At 44.5% G+C, this 23,200-nt stretch overlaps 1 protein-coding gene across 1 annotated transcript in view; it reads right to left on the bottom strand.

The window, feature by feature from the left end:
- The window catches only part of EML3 (EMAP like 3), a 66,200-nt gene that overhangs the window by 38,830 nt on the left and 4,170 nt on the right, over positions 1-23,200 (bottom strand). The window contains exons 3-4 of the mRNA XM_088468390.1: positions 18,902-18,968; positions 15,100-15,378 (exon numbers count right to left, since the gene is read on the bottom strand). Coding sequence (XP_088324516.1) covers positions 15,100-15,378; positions 18,902-18,968 — 346 coding nt within the window. The remainder of the gene's footprint in view (positions 1-15,099; positions 15,379-18,901; positions 18,969-23,200) is intronic.

The following is a 23,200-nucleotide window of genomic DNA, read 5'->3' as shown; positions in this document are numbered from 1 at the left end:
TTTAAGAGTCTACATGCTGTTATACCACCCAGTGAGTCTTTACGTGCCACCGTTTGGCGCATCATCAAACCTTGCACCAACTCTATGGCAGGTGCAGATTCTCTGTGTGAGTATGGCCTTCACTGTGACCGATTGAGCATCTGTGTGCCCAAACACTGCCCATGACACTCCCATAACACGCCCATAAGACGGACCATCGCCAGTCGCAGCCCAGGAACATCCAGCACTTTTCCAAGACATTTCTTACACCATGCGCCTCAATCACAGCAGCGCCTCTATGTGTACACACTGGGCCTTATTCAGACCTGGTCGCAAGTGCTGAGGTCTGAATAAGAGCAGGAAGCTCCCTGGGGTTTGCGCTTGCCGTGACCCATCCTTACGGTCTCGTCGCAAGCCCTGATGGTCGCGATGGTCCTGACCATCGCGACCATCAACCTGGTCGCTCGCTAGAGCTGTGGGTGGTAACCTACAGCTTAGATAGCAACCAGGAGACCGCACTTCACACCACAAGCGGCCGCCCTCATTCAGTGTGACCGCTTGTATCTAGCGATCGACCCTGAATGAGGGCCACTGTGTAATGCACGCATATGCACCGTAGGAGTTTTTAGGGACTTTTGTGCAGGCACAGTAGCAGAAAAATTGCCCAACTCTGAACATCGGCATTGTGTGTGTGTTCAGAATCAGGCCCTTGGTGTCTAAGTGGCAGACTTCTGATGCATGCAATCCCAGGTTCAGGCAAACTCACCAATTTACTGCAGTGTGACCACATGTAAATGCCTTCTTTCTCTACCCTATGTTTTGAATAATCTATATATAAACACACAACTAAGCAAAGAAAAAACCCAACATGTGCACTATATAAAGTAACTCACTCAACACTGCACAATTGTAAAAAAAAAATATATATATATAAATTTTACAGGAGTCATTTGGTACAGTCCATCAGAGAGGGTCAATGCTTAACAATTAAAGGAACAGGATTAGTTTACAGAAAGTTCCTTTAGGGATCTGAAGTTTCATAAAAATACATTTATTCTTGAATATTTGCTTTAAAAGCGAGGACTGAATGTTGTTTCCTTTATAAGTATAAATGTTTCGGTCTATAATCTCTGCAATACAGATAATAACTGCTCATGAAAGAAGTCTGTTTCTGTTTAATTATGACACCAGAAGTATATTTTGTAGGTTCTTCAGTAAATCCCAGTGCCAGTTCTCTGGCTTATACCTTTGCACAATGTAGTTCTAGCAGTCTATGCACAAAGGGCCTGATTCAGCTTTGGGAATAGAGTGAGAACAGTGGCGTATCTATAATGGGTGCAGTGTGTGCAGGGTGTGTGGTGAGGGGCCCCCCTGGGTCCAGGGGGGCCCCGCACCACACACTCTGCACCCATATTATTTTAAACTCACCTGTCTGTGGTCCCGCGTCTGGTGTCAGCGCTGCTGAGAACACTGAAAAATGGCCGCCACGGCCATTTTTCCAGTGTTCTGCGCTTGCACAGTAGACTCCAGGCACACTCTAGTGCCCGGAGTCTACTAATGCTGCAGTGGCCGGCCAGCCGCGTCAGTTGGCTGCTGGCCCCCGGGAAGAGAGGAGGGGGTCCCGCACGGGGAGTGCACACGGGCCCCCTTCCTCTCTTAAGACGCCCCTGAGTGAGAATTAGCACTTAACTGTGAACCTGGGCAAACCATGTAGCAATGCAAGGGGTGTAAATGCATACATATTTTTGCATGTAATGTAAATACTGGCTGCTTTTGCATGTAGCCCACAAATACTGCACAGCTTTATTATTACACTACACTTTAGATGTCAGTTTGGACACCTCCCTCCCAAATCTAAATCTCTCTGCATAATTTAAAACTGCGCCACCTGCAGTGCAGCATGGTTCACCAAGATGATCAGTTAAGTGCTAAATCTCACTCTATTCCCAAAGATGAATCAGGCCCAAAGTACTGAGAGAGATAAAGTGGAAGGAGATAAAGTACCAACCAATCAGCTCTTAACTGTCATTTTTCAAAAACAGCCTGTAAAGTAACAGCTAGGAGCTGATTGGTTGACACTTTCTCTCCATCCACTTTATCTCTCTCTAAGGCTTAGTACATTGACCCCCTAATTAGGGAAGTGTCACTTTTAGTGATTTTACAGAACTGGGGCTGAAGGATCTCTGTGGATCTCGCTTTGCATGAAATGGGCTAAAACTTGGCAGCAACATGCAAGGATCTGTCTTGTGGAAGAGCCATGGGTGTGTAGCTACAGCTCCGTGCGTATAGAGAATGAAGTGTCGATGCTATTGACGGTTGCAGCGGTGGGTAGCGCAACTTCCCGCTTTAAAACGTACGGATTCTCGCATTAGCTCTACGGAATCTCGCATTAGGCTAAGGGAGTAAATCTGGCTTCCATGAGTTCATGCAAAAACTTTGGGGGGAATGCAATTAGCCGCGCGGGGAAAAGTTCATAGATTCACACACATAGCTATTCAATAAAACAGCCTTTTCCGTGCACGATAACTCCTGGGTTACTGCTCACTAACCAATTGACTCCATCTAAAATGCGGAACCAATAGGTTTTTCCCACGCGTTAAACATCATCAGGGTACCTTTTATCACTGACTTTTCCTCACATCCCCTGAAGCTGCAGGGAAAAATCCACCTATGGGTCTTAACACACAGGGTAAACCCCCGATGCACTCGGCCAACTCAGGTAATTAGCCGTGGGGTAAACTGTCCAGCTAATTGGATTACCTCCTTTAAGACCAACTCATAATGAGGGCCACTATGTGCAAGGATTCAGACAGAAAACTAAAACTCAGATACTTCACTGCAAACACTAATCCAATAGTAGCACAGACCACCACCTGTTTTTCCCTGTAACATCAAAACCAATCTGCATGCAGCTTGGTTCCACCAACAATCCTGAGAGTCAGAGAGAAGATAATACAACATGAAGGTGGAAGCCTGCAAATATGTATCTTTCACAATATTACTTCACAGAAGGCCAGGCAACCTCTGTATTTGTATCTGTATTATACCATGTTGTATAGGCAAGTATGTATGAAGTAGGTTCAATAACTAAGGTAACAAGTCCTCTCACGTGTGTAATGTTCTCTATTTCATTCTAATTTCCCACCAGGCCACAGCAGGTAGACCACTGCTTCCCCTCACGGCCATTAGACTGTGCCTCATATCAGTGATTACTGTCCCAACATCAGTTGTAAGATGGCAGGGCTGGAGGAAACATGGTCAAACATTGAGGTGCGTAGTGTGATCAGATTTCAGCATCTAAAGGTCACATCAACAGCTGAAATTCATTGCCAACCTGTCAAGGTGTTTGGTGAGAACAACACGTCACGGAAACAGTTTTGGGTTTGAATACGGCTGAACATACGTTCAATTTGACGCGGTCCCTTGGAGCAGGGAGTGATGTTCCTGCAGCGTATTTTTACATGCGTTGAAACGTAGGTGCATCATGTGACACCAGAGGTGAAGCAAGCATCCATGACATGGAAACACACATCGTCCCCACCTTCAAAGAAATTCAAAACAACTCCATCAGCAAAGAAGATCATGGCGACCGTGTTTTTGGACCACAAGGGCGTGCTTCTTGTTGATTTCCTCACTAAAGGAGGTACTGTGACTGCTGTCCGCTATTGTGACACACTGAGCCAGTTGCAGTGGGCAATTCATTGATAATGACCTGGGCTACTGCAAACAGGAGTCGTATTGCTGCACAATAACACCAGGCCACACTCAGGTGTGAGTTGCTACAGCGCTACCATAGGGAGGCACTGGACCATCCTCCCTACAGCCCTGACCTGGCACCGAGTGATTTCCATCTCTTTGGACCATTGAAGAAACTCCTGGATGCCCAGGAAAGATTCGCTGTGTGACGCACAGTACATTTACATACTTTTAAGTATGTGAACTTTTTCTATGCCACAATTTTTTTTCTGGTGTCCCAGTCTTAAATGCTTTGTGGTAGAAAATATACACCAGAAAAAATGTTACTACAGTAAACCGTTCCTTCTGGAATCTTTAAAAACTCTGCATGTTGCATGGGACTCAGAGAGTCTTGAATGTATGTAAAATAAATGTCCCATGCGTCACACAGATAATCACCCGAATGCTTAGACAAGTATGGGGACTATGTGGAAAAATAATCTATACCAAGGCCATACTATTGATTATACGTATATGTACGAGTTGAATACATTTACGCAAAGAGAGGTCTTGTTACCTTATTTATTGAACCACCCTCGTATTCACCCTAGAATAGCTGTTTGAAAGTCAAATTTCAGTTTCATTATACTGTTTTTGCCCAGCATCAATTTTTACAATGTCCTCACCCCAATGTCTATTATCATGTTTTAGCCTTTTACATTAGTGCTTTTAGAAAACAGGCTAACTCGCCAGAAGAGTAGCAGAAAGTTAGGACATTGTATGGAAGTAGATATCAATAAATCACTTTTTTTCTTTAATCCATTTGTAGGACTTGGAAAGATGGAGACTACTACATTTGGCCCAAGTACCTGCTTTGAATTTAATTGGATACTTGCTAGGCATGAATGCACGATACTGCCTTATCCTGCATGGCCCTGCTTTCAGTATAACATTAGCACAGTGCTTTATGTGAACGTATAACAAATATGGAGCCACAATCTCTATACAGTTGCCATCTTTCAACTTTAAAGTATCCCCTATGCCTTCTCACCTCAGGAGCAGCCATGTTGCGCACAAAGCCAACATTCATGCCAAATGTATCATTAACCACTTAACCGACGTGGACGTATGGGATGCGAATGCTGCCAGCTGTGCTTCAGCTGACAAGGTGCGACCTCACCACCCCACTGTGTTTTTTGGAGAACGGATCTCCTCTGACTCCCCTGCGGACCTGACAATTTCTGACCGATTTTGCTGGAAAAATCGTCAGTCAAGTGGTTAATGACATCACAGAGAGGCATGAGTCACACTTTATACATATCTCCAATTGGTTTGGAAAGATAACATTTTTGAAAATGACTATATATAGCATAGCAAACCATAATTTGGGTCCCATCCTATAAATTAATAAGTAATGCTGTAAAGTACTACTTAGATAATATTATTTATTTTACAGCATCTTGAAATTATTAATACTTTGTACAGCTGATCTCATTTTGTAGCAAACAACGATTGCTATATTAAGGTCAATCAAAAGTGATTGCATAATAATATATAAATAGTTTTTAAGTCGTAATATGCTTTAATAATTTGACCACTAGAAAACAGTCCTATTCCTTACCCATCATATCCTTTATGCAGGGCATACACTCATACTAATAGTGCAAAACATGTGGTTGTCTATGCAGAATAAACAAATAGACAGAATTCAGAACTGGATCATATTATTGTTTTGAGTATAGAATTCAGAACTGTAGTTACAATTTGTCTATAAAGCTAAATTATTTGAAAGGACTGCCCAAAATGTGGGAATTCCTCTGGTCATATGCTGAGGGGAGACATGGCTTTGATTTTTACAGATCTTATGCTTGCTTGTCATTCTACGTGGACTTTGATCCCTTTCAGTAATTTATCATGTTGAATGGGTCTTACTCTATGATGTGTCACTTTACAACTCCGCAATCGCAACGGAGCGCTGCCCTTTTCTACAATGGTATCTCAGCAGTGTTTATTTATAGTTTGTTGTTTATATATAGGCTTTTTGTATGATTATTTGTTCATATGTGTTACTTTGCATGTTTGGTTATGTTTTTTTTGTAGATTTATAATCTGTAAATTCTTTTCAATAAATACACACAATTTAAAAATACAAAAATAGTTAAATCAATTGAAACGCAACAAATAAAAGTTGAGTGGTCACGCTGGCCTTACTCAAAGAGTGTATGATTAGGAGTGATTCCCCACCGTGGTGCTCAGTGCTATTAACTTGTAATATGTTTCTTCAGAGAAAAAGAAGGGAACCAAACGACACCAATGTACATATCTTCACTTATCTCAAAATATCTCCCAACCCGACATCTCCGCGTCTCTCATCCACACACATCACTTGTTCCCATTCACAGTTACAGGACTTTTTTCAGGCTTCACCCACTCTGAGGAATGCCTTCCCACGCACAATGAGACTTTTCTCTAGTCTCCAAACCTTCAAGCATTCCCTGAAAACTCATCTCTTCAGACAAACTTGTCAGATTCCAGGACCGCCCACATAACCTTCAAAGGCTTCTCTATCTAATTATATCCCTTCTTACAGACCACACATGACCTCACATATTTTCTCTTTCTTCACTTTCACATCCTCCCAACCCTAGGCCAATATTCCTGTGTGACTGGATCATACAGCTCACCAAGAACCTCTGCAATCTGGCTGGACCAATTTGCAATATGTAGCACCTATACCTGTGAATCAATGCCTATTTCCCTATAATTTGTAAGCTCGCTAGCAGGGCCCTCTTACCTTTATGTCTGTCTCTTACAACCCAGTTTTGTTCTATTAATGTTGTCTCCAATTGTAAAGCGCAACAGAACATACTGCCCTATATAAGAAACTGTTAATAAATAAATCTGATAAAAAAAAAAACAATAGGAATGACTTCGGTTATAATCAACCAAGCGTTTTCCTCACATGTGTTCCAAATTAAATATCATACAATAAAACCACTAGGGACATAGCACAACATAGAAAATAACTGATCTCTATGTTGTACGGCCAATGCTGTCCCCAGCTGTTATATACAGTATGCAGTTCACAGCTAACCATCATTTCCCAGCAGCACCACTCAAAAAAATGCCCTTATTCTAGTTGATCAGATCAGGTCTAAGAAAGAAATGTGTTCTTAAAACTGTGTTGAATGAAGAATGTCAGGTTGATGATATATTTCTGAAGATGGTTATATTAAAGAGTTAGGGGTCTAGTTATAAAAGCAATTCTGTTTAAGGCAGAACGGAGCAACAGCCCTGGCGGACTGAAGCTACTTGCGTGATAGCCTTAGCAATTAATTTTTACTCATCTGAGTCCATGTCCCGGTAACACAGATATATTGCAGAGATTGTTACAAATATCATTTTAGAATCAGAGTTAGGATATCTTTCAGAGCCCTATAAATACCTATCGGGGTCTGAGAGCCGCAATACTTTTATGGTAGAGCAAAACCTGTTAAGTTATGCCTCTGCATATCTATAGACCTGCAATAAAACCTTCAATGAAAAGTTAACACGGTCATCACAAGGTGAAATTACGTCATGTATATTGCCAGAGATTTCAGAAATGCCAAATAAACCCTTAAATTTAACCTCTGAAATAAAAAACTGGGATGTGAAATGTGCTTAGACCAATCAATTTGCATTTAAATGCAAATTCAGTCCATAGGGAGTATGGCAACCTAAGCATTGTTAGTTAGTTAGTTAGTTAGTTAGTTAGTTAGTTAGTTAGTATGAGAGAGTAGGTAGAGTATCCAGGGAAGCAGGGCAGATGAGAGCCATTCCTTACAATATATTGTCTTGTAACGCAGAGGTTTCCAAACTCCGCCATTGCAGACCATGTTTTAAGGATATCCATGATTGAGCACAGATGACTTATGAGGTAATTAGTAACTCAGGGCCTGATTCAGCAAGAATCGCTATTCTGCCAATACACACGCAACGCAGTTGCTAATATCAGCGGTGATATGCAAATAATTGCATTTGCATTGCGAAAGCAGCTTAACATAAGGACGCCCACTTCCCCTTACTCACATCCGTATACTTTAGCAACATAGCGAATTAATCGGTAACATCGGACCCATACACACAGTTAATGCAGGGTAAGACCTCACTCAGGAACTGCTAACTTCAGCGCACGCTATGAGACCTCAGGCTGCATATGGTATCGCAGTGGCTAATTTATGCACGCCCCTGTAACGGCGTTGAAATGCACTGGCACGCCTACGTTAGCCCGACCATCCACAAACAGTCACTTCTTGTCAATCACTCTTCGATGGGTCTGCGTAGTCATTGCAATCGCAGTGAAGCTTTTGCGCATGCGTACTGCAATGCATACGCAGTACGCAACAATCGGCAGTCTGAGTACGGAATCACAGTTGCAATTGGTAATGAATCAGGCCCCCAGTCCGTTATTTCCCAGTTCCAAATCTGGTTATTGAAGTCTCCTGTCAATCACTCTGCGATTCGTCTGCGTCACGCGCACTGCGATGCGTACGCATGAGCAGTGCAAAATAATTGGCCGATTGCGTGCATATTAGCAACTGCGATCCTTGCTAAATCAGGCCCTCAGTCAATTTGATGTAACCATCTGGACTCATGCATGGATAGTCTTAAAAACCCAGACTGTGACTCCTGTATGGCATAACCCAGCATTTTCTCCAGGTTTTAACCTCACTCGCTTCTCCTGGATAAAGGGAGGCGTTAGCAGGGGCGCCGAGAGGGGAGGGGGAGCGGGTACAGATTACCCGGGCCCGGGCTTCCTGAGGGGCCTGGTGGGGGCCCGGGTCCGACGCCGCCCCCCTCTCCCTCACAGCAGCCCAGTACACAGCGTGTGCTGAGCTGCAGTTGGAGACTGCTCGTGGCTGCTGAGCAGCAGCCACAGCAGTCTCCTATGCCTGTGTGGGGGAGCGATCACACTGATCGCGCCCCCCCTGGCTTTGCGCCGGGCTGAGGGGGCTCAGAGTGCCCCCCTCCCCGGCGCTTCGTGCCGCTGCAAATCTTTTTTATTTTTTCGGCAAGGGGGCGTGGCCACGCCTCCCCAGATTAGGCCACGCCCCCTATTACCGAGGCCCACCTTGGCTCTTGGCGGCCCTGGGCGTTAGGGTGGTATCTGATCTCTTTGAGTCAGGTCGGTGCCCCTCTCTGCATTCATGCAGAGTAAATTTGGTATACCTACTATTAACTGTTTTGCCTACATTCATATTCAACACTTTATTGACTACCCCTGCGCTCAATTGATAGGTCTCTGACTACATGTGAGTTTCTGTGTCTCTCTGTGTCTCCATAATCCTATGATGGAGGGTATTATATTGATCCTTTATAACCTCTTGCTTCATGTTAAACTACCAGACACTACTAGTCATGAACTCCAGTGGGAGAAGGATTTGGGGAGCCCACCTGATGAATACACATGGTCTGTGGTGAAAGAGAGGGTCTATAAGTCCTCTATCTCAGCCTCAAATATGGAGAATGCCCACAAGATTTATAATAGATGGGACTTGGTACAGACCCGTATACACAAAATGTACAATTCCACCACAGAACGGTGTTGGAAGGGTTGCGGTGAGGCGGGCACTTACTTACATATCTGGAGGTCATGCCCAAAGATAGTTCAATTTTGGGATGAGGTTACTCGTCTCCTATCCGAAGTTCTGAAGGTAGCAATGACTAAGTCGCCCTGGTCTTTTCTCCTTGGCTGTCCATTAGAGGGCCTCAATAAACACTCTGATGTCATGCTCCGGCCCTTATAACCACTTTCTTACCTCTACGGTGTCTGTCCAGACTAGCACAGAGGTCTGCTCACGCTGCACATCACTCCCGGCTGGTGCTGAGGCTTGTCTGTGCTGCTCCTGCCCCGTCAGCTCAGTGTACTGTCACTGAACATGGAGATGGATCTCAGCATCCCCTTGCTCGCAGAGTATCTTCCCAGCATGATGGCACACAAGCTGCACGCCAGAGTTCCCTCCTAAAGTACAGTATGGGCGCAGCCATGTTGCACTGTCACCTGACACTCTTCCTCCACTCAGTGCGCTGCTCCCAGAGCAGCTGATTGCAGCATCCAATCCCTGGAATCCTCCCCTATATTTCCCGACTGGCCTCTGTTGCCAGTACAACGTCGCTTCTCTGCAGGGGCGTCTTAAGAGAGGAGGGGGCCCGTGTGCACTTCCCGTGTGGGGACCCCTCCTCTCTCCCCGGGGGCCAGTAGCCGACTGACCCGGCTAGCCAGCCACCGGAGCCTTAGTAGCATCCGGGCACTAGAGTGTGCTCGGTGTCTATTGCACATGCACAGAACGTCGGAAAAATTGCTGCAGTGGACATTTTCCAGCGTTCTGTGCATTCGCAGTAGACTCCGGGCACACTCTAGGGCCCGGAGTCTACAGCGCATGCGTAGAACACCAGAAAATGGCCGCGGCGGGCATTTTTCAGGTGTTCTGAGCAGCGCAGACACCCGACGCGAGAACACGGACAAGTCTAAAATAATATGGGTACAGTGTGTGCGGTGCGGGGCTCCCCTGGACCCGGGTGCCCCGCACACACTGCACCCATTATAGATATGCCACTGCTTCTCTGTATCTGAACGGCCTGATTAATTACGGATCGCTATTGTGATCGCAGCTGCGATTATGCACGCAGTCCCACTGCGAAAATATGCTAATGATTGCTGTCGCAGCCTAACATAAGGATGCCCACTTCACCTTACACACATTCGTAATACTTAGCAAGTCTGCGAAACCATAGGTACCATCAGAGTCTCATGCACACTTGCACAAGGCCTGACCATACTCAGAAATTGCTAACCTCATCGCACGCAGTGAAAGGCCAAGCTGCGTATGGCATCGCAGTGGATAATTTATGCACGCCCCTGTAACGGCGTTCAAAACGCACTGACACGCCTGCGTTTCGCCGACCACCCCCCGTCACCACCCCCAAAATGGTCACTTCCTGTCAATTGCTCTGCGATGGATCTGTGTAGTCACTGCGATCACAGTGAAAATTTCACACTTGCGCACTGCGATGCATATGCAGTAAGCAACAATCGACAGTCTGTGTGTGTAATCGCTGTTGCAATTGGTAATGAATCAGGCCCCCAGTCCGTTATTTTCCAGTTCCAAGTCTGGTTATCGAGTCTCCTATTCTACAGTATCTAACATTCCAGTCTGGTTTTACCGCAGAGACTTGTTCACATTAACCTATATCGGTTCCAGACGATACCTCCAACCATCGGTCCCATCTGATACTTCCATCATCGGTCCCAAACCGATCCAGTAATGCAATTCATCATCATCGGTTAGAAACCGATCCAGTACCTCAATTCATCATCATCGGTTCCAAACCGACCCAGTACTGCAATTCATCATCATCGGTCCCAAACAGTACTGCAATTCAGCATCATCGGTCTCAAACCGATCCATCTCTCATTCCAGCATCATTTGTCCCCATCCGATTCTGCCCATCTCTTCAGTATTATATATCCAGTTCCTATTCCAACCTGCTGCTCAATAAAGACTTTTACTTTACTGTCCTTGCTTTCGGGCCCATCATCCTCTACAGTTCATATTACTCTTCTTCAGCCTCCCACGCCTGTTCTGACCAACTCCTAACCTCAGGCGTGACATCTGATAGGCTTTCTTTACATATTTTGAATGCAACTTGCTGCCTAATTGCTAAACAATGGAAGTGTACTGCCCCTCTTTCTCATCAGCAACTCATGAACAAAATTTGGCACATGGCGGCCATGGAGAAAATATTCACGTATCTACACAATACCTCCCATAGGTTTCTCCTGGTTTGTGTGATTGGTTTATATACAATAGCATCACACCACATGGAACTCTCCCCTATGGCTTTTCAGCCCTCCTCCTACCATTATGTTGCAGAGTACATCTCTTACCATGGTTGTTTTTGTGGAAACTTTCATTTAGTTTCCCCTAAACTGTGCTGATGACCCGGACTAGCCGCCCCTCTCTTTTCTCCCTCCCCCTCTCCCCTGCTTTCACATTTCTCTTATTTTATCACTTTTTGCCTTGAAATATTTTCTATGGCCTTTTCAAATATGTGCCTCAGTACTGAGCACTTTCTATCTTCCTACACCTAACCCAGCTCAGCTCTTTACTAAAATTGTCCATCCATGTTTCTATGCAATTCTAGAAATTGTGTTTTGCATATTTCTGATGCTTTATTTGCCCATGCACGGATTTCTGTAATTAGCCCTTTAAAACCCTAAATAAATATGTATAGAATAAAAACCTGGACTGTAATTGCAGAGTTTGGGGACCTCTGTAACTGAATGCCAGGACAAATAGGATGTATCTACAGTATGTATATATTCAGAGATAGAGGCAGATTAGTCCTTGCTTTTCTATATCAGCAGCGTTTAATGCTAGGCAGTCACTGTATCCAACTTGCAACATTTTACCACTAAAGATACAATACACACTGAAACATGTGTCTTATCCGGTATTATCATTCGGTTTTCTTCCATTAAGATTATTATGAATTTGGAAACGTAAGCAGCTTTTGGTAAAAGTAGTCACAAAAACTGTAGTCTTGAATGCTAAAGTCTAATGAACCTTCATTTAAGTGCTGCTATACCCATGTTTCCACATTATTATTATTATTATTATTATTATTATTATAAAGAAAATTATAAAAGAACATTCCGCCCTCCTTCATAAACAGCAACAAATCCCATATCATTTTACAGCTCATTTATAAAAGTACAAAAGAACAGTCCAAATGCTGAATTGTGATGTCAATAGTTTTGAACAAAAGCACCTTTTTTAAGTAAGATGATGGCCGGTATCCAATTAGCCCCAATATATTTTTGGGGACAAAAACGGGATTCTTTGCCGATAATCCCCATTTTTCGACAATTTTTTTTTTATCGCCCTTTTCTATTTGTTGTGCCAGACTTCTGGGCTAATTGCATACTGGCTGGATTTACAGCTGCTAATTCCATACCAAGTCACGCTACCTATCATTCACTGCCTTCATACCTTCAACCCTCTCCCTGCCTTTAGATGTATTGTAGTGTCAGTGGTTACCCTATGTATCATTGTATAATTGTGTTTAATTCTTGCATGGTGCTACGGACACCCTGTGGCACCATATAAATAAAGAGTAATAATAAAAATCTGTAATATTTAGATGATTATGCCCCTGTAGCCGTGGTACCTGTAAATATCTTGTACTTGTATATGTTACTATACTAGTGTCACCCCAATCTGTTATTTGTTAAAGTAAATATGATCTAGGTATTGAATTATTAATGTTCAGGTATAATCATTAAAATACACAAGCCTAGACGCAATGAGTCCCTCTGGACTTTCAAATGTCTAGCCCACATGAAATGGAACCAAGGGCCTGATTCAGAGCCGGACGCGCTGACCAGAACGCTCGCTCTGAATCAGGGCCCTCCTACCTAAAAATGAAGCCGCCTCCTGGACGCTCGCATAGCTGTGGGTTACCACCCACAGCTTATGCGAGCGTCCATGATGATGGTCGCGATGGTCAAGACCATCGGACTTGCGACGAGCCCCTGCGGTAGGGTCTCGTGGCCACAAGCCCTGGAGTGATTTTGGCTCTATCAGAGCCAAAATCACTCCCACTGACATCACTAGTGATGTCAGTGGGGCCGGACCCAGACGGTAGGCATTCCCATGGGAACGCCTCGGTCTGGCAGCCACGCCCACCAAAGGGGGCGTGCTGTCAGTCACCATCGACAGCACGCCCCCTTTGGTGCGAGACCCGGAGCGACAGCTTGGCTGTCACTATGCGGGTCTCGCGCAAGCGCACGACGGAGCTCCCTCCGTCGTGCGCATGCGCATTAGGGCACCATCGACCCGCTTGCAAGCGTCCTAAGCTCGCGAGCGGGTCTGAATTAGGCCCAAAGTCACTTCTTATAGAACTCCCTACAAAGCCTGACTTTCAATGGTTTCTGAGGCAGTTGTATAAACTAGCGCTGTTCTCAATCCTACAAGATCCCTTCCATATTAAAAATCACCCCTGATCTACGCCGATAAGAGCAGACCCTCCAACATGACCCCTTCCATCTAGTACAAAATGCTCTGCTCCTTGACTTACTTCTTAATTGATGATTGCAGCCACCTGTGGTGAAACACCTGTCTCATCTATTAACTTGCTCAACACAGGTGGCTGCAATCATTAATTAGGTGGAAAGTCCAGGAGCAGAGCAATTTGTACCGGATGGAAGGGGTCATGTTGGAGGGTAGGTAAGAGCATTACAACATACACAACCCAATCGCAAAAAAATCAGCCAAGTGTTACAGAAATGGAGACAAAATATGTTTGAAACACCCACCTAAATGGAACAAAGTTCATATATCGAAGGCGTATATTGCATCGTATTCCAGAGGAAAATATAAACATTGAAAATAATGATAGGTTGGTCTGATATGTTGGTCTCTAAAGCAATATTTGTAATGTTTCAACCATGCATATTTCTAGGTGAATCTGCAAACCACCAAAATGATGTGCATCCCAAGTGTAGGGCATGTACTTTTGTTCCAAGTGTAGGGCATGTACTTTTGTTCCAAGTGTAGGGCATGTACTTTTGTTCCAAGTGTAGGGCATGTACTTTGAAATACGCAGATTGGTATTAATAGTCTTCATTTTTTGCAGTTCCTAAATGAGCCTTATTGAAAAAGTTATCTGATGTAAGTCAAAAATCTATAATGGCAAAGCTAAGCACATCAGTTACTTCGGACGGACAATAATGTGGTGTTAAAATCCACTAATATGAACAGACAATTTTTGTTAACTGGGAGAGTACAAATCAATCATTTGGAATAGGATTGAAATGCCGGCGGCGGATGCCCGACAGGATCAAGATCCCGACTGGGGCAGGTGAGTAGCCTAACCCTCCCCTTTCCCTTCCCCTAATCCTACCTTAGTGGTGCCTAACCCTATCCTTCCCCCCCCTAGTGCCTAACCCTAACCCCCCCCCAACCGCTCCCTAAACCTAACCCTCCCAGGGGGGGTGCCTAACCCTAACCTCTTCCTGGGGGTGCCTAATCCTAACCCTCCCACTTAGGGGTGCCTATCCCTAACTCTCCCCCCTAGGGGTGCCTAACCCTAATCTCCCCCCCCCCCAAACCTAGCCCTAACCCCGCAAGACTCCCTAATCCTAACCCTCCCCCCCTGCAGCTAACGCTAAGGGTGCCCCGGATTTGCCGGGATTGTTACCACCCGCCTTGCGGCCGCCGGTCACATGACTAGATGCCTAATATATCAAACTCATGCTTTTAAACTAAACCAAAGTGATGTAAGCTAGAGATGCTCCATCTGCTGAACTTTTTAAGATGACAAATAAACAACTGGATGGAACAATTGGCATGTTGTATGTGCATTAGCCCTGCATTAGAGTTTGCACAATATTTCACTTACAGGTCCTTCTTGTTGTGTCGCAGAGCAGTAACAGCGCGTACAGTGGCTCCTCCCTCTTCCGGTGTTGGGCTCTGGAACACCTTCTCCACCTCTTGTGTCTCCTCGGAGTCAGTGATCCCATCTGCAGTTTCACCATTCAGGGAGTCATTCTCACACAATAGTGTCCCATCCACTGTATCTAGACTTTCTTTGGATCCTTTCTCCACCAGAGACAACTCCGTCTGTGTCCCAACAGAACTATGTAACGAACCAAAATCTTGTGCACTTTCCATAGGCTCACTGTCATAAAAGTAGAGTATTTACATTATTATATGTAATATAATCATGTGCGATTTTTGGCAACATCAGTTTTAAATGCAAAACCTTAATCTTAATGATTAACCATAGCAGGAAGCATTCCTTCCTCCTTCAACAGTAGGAGTATCTGTAAATATAATATCTACATAGGCTCAGTGTTTAAGCATTAGATGCAAGATAAACATGTGTGATTTTTGACAGCATCTATTTTATATGAAGAAACATAATCTTAAGGGTCCCATACATCTGCGATGGATTGCCTCGATCCTGCGATGCTGCAACCCGGCATCACAGGATTGCAGAAATCCCACATGTTGGATTTCACCGTTATGACAATCAAGATAAAAAAATGATAGCGTTTGTCAAATCGGAGAAATTTAACATGTCAAATTTCAGTGATCCTGCGACGGATTGCTGAACATCGATGGTCCCAGGTCGGCATTTCCGACAGGCATTTCCACTTCCACTGCGACGATCCGTCGCAGATGTATGGGGACCTTAAGGTGTATATGAAACATAAATGCATTCTGTGTTTACATTTGGGTCCCATTCCCAAGATATCTCATTATTGTATGCACATATTCCAATATATGGAATATTCCGATATCCAAAATACCCCTGGTCCCAAGCATTTTGGCTATGGCAGACTCAACCTGTAAAAGGTGTTCCAAAACACAAATTGCACCACAGGCTCATTACTATTATCCATACCTTCAAATGAGCCCTTACGACTCATCTCTTCATAGAAACCTCAATACTCAGCCCCTATGTCCGCTCTCACCTAAGGATAAATTTACTAAAGTGAGAGTGTTTAGAATTGGAGATGTTGTCCATAGCAACCAATCAGATTCTAGCTATTATCTTCTGGAAGGTGCTAGTTAAATGTTAAGTAGATTCTGATTTGTTGCTATGGGCAACATCTCCACCTCTAATAACTTTCACTTTAGTAAATATACCTCCTACTCTCTATCCCAGTTTGACCTCCTGGTTCCACCCCTTTTTCCTAGACGGTTAGCCCTCACAGACAAGGTCCTGCTAGCACTATCCCAACCATTAGTTCCCTTGTTTCCCACCATTGTCTCTGATCCTGTCTGCCCACTTGTTGAGAACAGGTTAATTAAGTGTTGACTTAGGGCCTGATTCAGACCCACTCGCGAGCGGCTGTCCGCTCGCAAGTGGGTCGATGGTGTGCACTGCGCATGCGCACGACGGAGGGAGCTCCGTCGTGCGCATGCGCGAGACGCGAAGAGCGAAGGACTTTCCTTCGCTCGTTGTGTCTGATCAAAGGGGGCGTGCTGTCGATGATGATTGACAGCACGCCCCCTTTGGTGGGGGTGCCGGGGGCGTCAGAAGCCGGCCCCACTGACATCACTAGTGATGTCAGTGGGAGTGATTTTGGCTCTGATAGAGCCAAAATCACTCCGGGCCTTGCGGTTGAGAAACTCAACCGCAGGCTTCAGCTCGCATCAACCTGCACGCTCGTATATGCTGTGGGTGGTGACCCACAGCTATACGAGCGTCCAGGAGGACGCTCCATAATTATGGAGGTGGGCCCTGATTCAGAGCGAGCGCTCTGGTCAGAGCGTCCGGCTCTGAATCAGGGCCTTACTTCCTATGACTTATCACTACTGAGTCACGCTAACTATGCTTCACTTCCTCCATACCTTCAACCCTGTCCCTGCCTTTAGATGTATTGTAGTGTCAGTGGTTACCCTATGTATCATTGTATAATTGTGTTTAATTCTTGCATGGTGCTACGGACACCCTGTGGCACCATATAAATAAAGAATAATAATAAAAATCTGTATCATTTAGATGAATATGCACCTGTAGCCGTGTAAATGTCTTGTACTTGTAAATGCTACTATTCTAGTGTCACCCCTGTCTGTTATTTGTTAAAGTATTATATGATCTAGGTATTGAATTAATAATTTTCAGGTATAATCATTTAAATAGACAAGCCTAGATGCAATGTGTAGCCCTCATGAAATGGAACCAAGTCACTTCTTACAGAACTCCCTACAAAGCCTGACTTTCAATGGTTCCTGAGGCATTTGTATAAACTAGCGCTGTTCTCAACCCTACAAGATCCCTTCCATATTAAAAATCACCCCTGAACTACGCCAATAAAAGCAGACCCTAAAACATGACCCCTTCCATCTAGTACAAAATGCTCTGCTCCTGGACTTCCTTCTTAACTGATGATTGCAGCCACCTGTGGTGAAACACCTGTCTCATCTATTAACTTGCTCAACACAGGTGGCTGCAATCATTAATTAGATGGGAAGTCCAGGAGCAGAGCAATTTGTACCGGATGGAAGGGGTCATGTTGGAGGGTAGGTAAGAGCATTACAACATACACAACCCAAAAAAATCAGCCAAGTGTTATAGAAATGGAGACAAAATATGTGTGAAACACCCACCTTAAGGGAACAAAGGGCCTGATTCAGAGCCGGACGCTATTTGCGCTTGCTCGTTCAGAAAAAGTGGCCGGCTATTCAAATTGAGCGCTCGCTCTTTGCGGTCTGTTGACGCCTCTATGTCTGAGCGAGCGAACAAAATATGCGCTCGCTATTATGTAAAGACGCCCCCTGGCCGCTCGCATCATACGTCATCTCCGCTATTTATTAGATTAATCGAGTACATCGAAAGGCGTCTGAACTGCTCGCAGTGCTTGTGGTAGGATTTTCCTACCGCAATCATGCGAACAGTTCAGGCTAAGAAACAACCAAGTGACGTGGTCAATGACGCTGCTTTGTTAATTATGCACACCCTTAAAACGCCCGTTTTGACCTTTTGGCACGCCTGCGTTCGGATCTCCACTCCCCGTTTTCAAGCACCTTCCCCTGTTACCACCCACAAACGCCTCATTCTGTCACTCAAATTAGCAGGCATTCGCTATTTTGCGAGCACACAATTTCCGACCGCAATGACTGGTTCGCGCATGCGTATTACAACCCATAGGCATGCGCAGTTGTGCGAATATCGCTAGGAGCGAACGAGCGGCCGCTTACAAGCGGCTCTGAATCAGGCCCAAAGTTCATATATCGAAGGTGATTAAAACATACAGAGGTCATGCGATTGTTACTGCTGTAAATGAAGATGTTTAGGCTAGCCACATTCATATCAATTCATAGGACAGTGTGGTTGTGCCTGACCAATATGCTTTCCACCAGAAGGCACCCGAGAAAACAATGACAATAAGTAGCAATTCATCTTATTATCAGTCAGGTGATAAGAGCTTTAAAAAATGTGCACACTTAGGGGCCTATGTATCAAAGCTGGAGAAAGAGAAAACTGTAACAAATAATTAGGAGCTGATTGGTTTGTTATTTATCATTTTTGAAACACAGCCTGCAAAATGTATATTGGAAGCTGATAGGTTAGTACGTTATCTCTCATTTTAGCAGATGTGATTCCCTAGGCAATAGTTTGGAAAATGATGACTGTAAGAAACCGTGACAATGCAAACTTATATTTAAATGCATATATTTACTTTTAGTACCTGCTGACTTTGAAGGCTGCAATAGCATCACTTACAGGATGCGCCAGGGAGGATGGGGAGGAGACACCTGCAAAAGTAAAAATTCAAAATCGATGTTTGTTCTTTCCATTGTAATCAATACCTAATGGTGCCAGGGATTTGTGTATAGCACAGATGTGCTATGTAGACCATGTCAAATGCACATTAATGCTGCTTTTATACCGAAATTCCGGGTCTGACCCGGAGGTTGGAACAGGGTTCCAATCCGGATCAGATACGGAATTTCCCCGGCACTGACCCAGGATAATCCTGAGTTGGCGCCGTTCACACCGGAGCCGGGTCTGCAGAGACCCAGCTTTTCTGGCGTTGAAGTGGACGCTTGGAGCTGACGTTCATCTCTAAGCGCCACTGAAGCCGGCCAATTGGCAGGCATGCGGCACGATCCAGGTCACCGTGACCCGGATCGCGCAGTTTACATTGCGGGGTTTCACGGGTTATTCCCGTGTTAAACCCTGCAAATTACCTGGATTGGATTGCAAGGTAACTATGCAATAACCCAGCTTTTAGCTCTGGTGTAAAAGAGGTATAAGGGGCACATAAATTGGGAGCAAGGTTTTCACCGCAAAAAATCATGCGGACCTCGTGCCCAATTGTGGAATACCACGCTCTCAAATAAAAAAAATGTGCAGTGCTGTAAACCCTGTAGTGCAAAAAAAAAAACACCTACTTACCATTCCGTTGGTCTCCACGGCTCCCGGTCATCTCCCCACTATCTTTGCACTGGGTAGGGGGCTGCTGGGAGTGAAGGAGGCTGCTGGTATATGTTGTTCTCCCTGCAGCTGCCTCTGGAGGGGGAGGGGGTCACACAGACACTCACATACACACACAATCACTTGCACACACTCACACAAACTTACACATTACTACACACACTCACACAACATACTTACACACACAGCTGCTGCAGAAGAACGGGTCCTGACGCTGGAGGGAGAAGACACCACTTCGGAAGGTGAGTATTTTCTGACAGATTAAGCTAATTGGAAACTTCCAATTGTTTAATTAGTCATTAAGAGGGGTGCTGCCGAGTCCCAGAGCATTTCCCGACCATTTTTCCTAAAAATATGGATTTTAGGAAACATTGGTCGTGCTCTGGAGGTGCGCAAAGAAAAACCTCCCAGCGCTCAAAAAAATGTAAAATTCTACACCTAATTGAATAGCAAAAATCCTGCACCTGCAGGAAAAACCCAGCAGGAGCAGGAAAAACCCAGCAGGAGCAGGAAAAACCCAGCAGGAGCAGGAAAAACCCAGCAGGTGCAGGATTTTTGGTATTCTCGCACCTAATTGAATATGCCCCTAATACCTCTTTCACACAGAAAGGCAAATTACCGGTTAAAGCACTTTTACCCGGTAATTTGCTGAACAGCATGGGTTTTTTTCTGTGTGAAAGGGTCAACCCAGGTCTCCGACCCTTGTTTTTTGCAGGGTCGGAGACCCGGGAATTGCATCCCAGGTTGACCCTTTCACACAGAAGAAAAACCCATGTTGTTCAGCAAATTACCGGGTAAAAGTGCTTTACCTGGTAATTTCATTTTCCTGTGTGAAAGAGGGTACAAAGTGGAACCAGCAAAAAACCTGTGCTTCAAATTCTGGATAAAAGCCAATTTTTTGCTAGTTCCAGTGTGAAAGGAGTATATTTACTAAAGAGTGGTTGCCCATAGCAACCATTCAGATTCTATTTATCATTTATCTAGCATCTTCTAGAAGATAATAGCTAGAACCTGATTGGTTGCTATGGGCAACAACCCCACATCTAAACACCCTGCACTTTAGTAAATATACCCCTAAGGGGAAATACAATTCCTGACATATATGCGATGTGCCGTTCTGTAACAACACATGGCAATTTTTCCTAAATGTCGGCACTACTGTAAGTGGCCGATATGTGGGCAGTTGCAAAACATCTTGTCAAATTAAATTCCCCCTAAGTGGCTGATTCTAAGTTGGACGCAAAGTGTGCATATTTGCGAAAGCCAGGTTTACTAGCTTATGTTAATGCGGGATTACATTCAGCTAATATGAGGATCCGTGTGTCTGTAAGCGGGACGCCAGGCTGCCCACTGATTTACACCAATTGCCACAATCATCATTAGCAACACACTTGCACCAGCTCCATGCTAGGTGCAAGAGGTCCGTCTGAAACAGGTTTTCCCTCACCATGTGTGTAACTCAGAATAGCACAAAGCTTTAGATACACGCTCACGACACTGGCATGACACTTTTACATGTGCTGTATGCGAAATCTCGCTATTTGCATCCGTGCACAGATTCATCCGACTGAGAAACAGCCTCTGGGCCTAATTTCTTGTGCATTTCCCTTAACATGTGTCTGATTTAAATATTACCAGATTACTGGTGTTTCCCAAGCTTAGCCCCAGGGACCCTTTACAGTGCATGAATTCCAGATCTCCTAATTAGGGCACAGATCTACTCATTACTGGATGACACATTTTAAAAGCTATATTGTCCCAAGGGAAGGGAAGAAAGGGAGGATAGCCGAAGCCCAGGATATATGTGTGTGACAGAGAGGGTAGGTCTTATCCAGAGTCTTAAGTTAATAAAGCCCAATACGGGAAAATAAATTCAAACACTGGAGGTGCTCCCATGAGAGTAAGAGATCTGTGCTATGTGAGAGCACTGGATTCTGTGATGATGTTGTATGTACTCACTGTTACTGCTTTATATGTTATGTTGGGCTTTAACTAATGTTGCCTGGCATAAAAGATATCTCAAACATGTCAGACGTGTTGTATTGAAACCTCTATGTGTCGGATTCAGAGATGGACACTAATGCGATCGTAGCTGCAATTTCATATGGAACACAGCTGCAAAACTATGCTAATGGTTCAAAAGATCCCCATGGCATAGGGACACCCAATGCTGCCTTTTTAGCTGCGTACGACGCTTACCTGCGTAAATATCAGTAACATTGCCGCACATCAAGCAGCCATCTTGCTCTTGCGGACCCGGAGAGCCGTTAGCATTAGCCATGAGGGGGGGGGGGGCGGGGGTATGGGCTAGGATTAGGGGCTCTAGCAGGGTTAGCGTTAGGTTTGGGGGGTGAGATTAGGGTTAGGCACCCCTAGGGGGTGGGGTTAGGCACCACCGGGGGAAAGGTTAGGGTTTGGCATCCCTCTGGGAAGGTTTAGGGTGCAGGGAGGGGGGGTTAGAACTAGGCACCTAATCCTCTCGGCCTGGCGCTGTCGGGATTTGAACCGGCGGCTAAACAGCCACCGACATATCAATCCCAATCCCTTTTAAACAGTTGTCACTAACTATAGATAAATCATGATGATGTACAGCTGTAATATCACCCAGCTGCGGGAGTGGTTTCATAGCAGGTGTAGGGTCTCATTGGTGTTATACCATTGCAGCTAAGGGGGCCCATACATTAACAACCAATTGGGTGAATTATTGTGTAAAAATAGTTGGCAATGTATGGGGTTCACCAATCTCTGATTCCAACCAAAAAATTATCGGAATCGGCAAATCAGGATTTCCAACATGTTGGATTTTGTGGACAAATCATGGCTGTAGATTGGCAGTGTATGGTAACAATCAGCCGTTTTTTAGTGAAAATGATCTGTAAATTGATGGTACATAATCGCCATTGTATAGACATATATTGGTGTATTGGAGAATCGTTAAATCGGGGGAAATAACGTTGGATCGGGAAACTGTTTAATGTAATTGCTGGTGTATGGGCCCCTTTAGTCAGCAGGCAAAGGGGGAGTAGTCCAAAATCCTAATATCTCCTACAGAAAGAGATATCAATCAATTAAAGACTGTACAGTGGCTATTCAATGGTATGCACCTCCTTTGGAATATTTGACATTTAATTTTCTTACATCATGTAATATAAATGGATGTACTTGGGGAAGTCTTACTCGTGGTCAATGCATAATAAATAAAATTAGAAACAATTTTCTTAATTACTTACAAACAAATTGATCATTTATTTCATAATCATTCAACTCTTTTATGAAGATACACCAAAATGACATCTTCAGGCACGATATAATGAAGAGTTGACCTTTGTACAAATAAAAAGGTTTTATCTCATTTCCAAATATAGACGCCTGTCTTTGGGGGCTCCTCAGTTAATTAGTGAATGACAAAAAGAAAAACTTTGCTGAGGAAAAGAGTTTCCCAGACTGTGGAGGAAGATTATATGGTCTGATGAGACCAGGAGGGACATTTTTGACACAAAATCCCAGGCACATGATCGGTAGTTGGTGCACAATGTGCATAGGGGTCAGG

The sequence above is a fragment of the Taudactylus pleione genome, unplaced genomic scaffold (assembly GCF_031769625.1).
Source record: "Taudactylus pleione unplaced genomic scaffold, aTauple2 ptg000085l, whole genome shotgun sequence".
Lineage (NCBI taxonomy): Eukaryota > Metazoa > Chordata > Amphibia > Anura > Myobatrachidae > Taudactylus > Taudactylus pleione.
The sequence above is the reverse complement of the archived record's forward strand: the minus strand, read 5'-3'. Positions and strand labels throughout refer to the sequence as shown.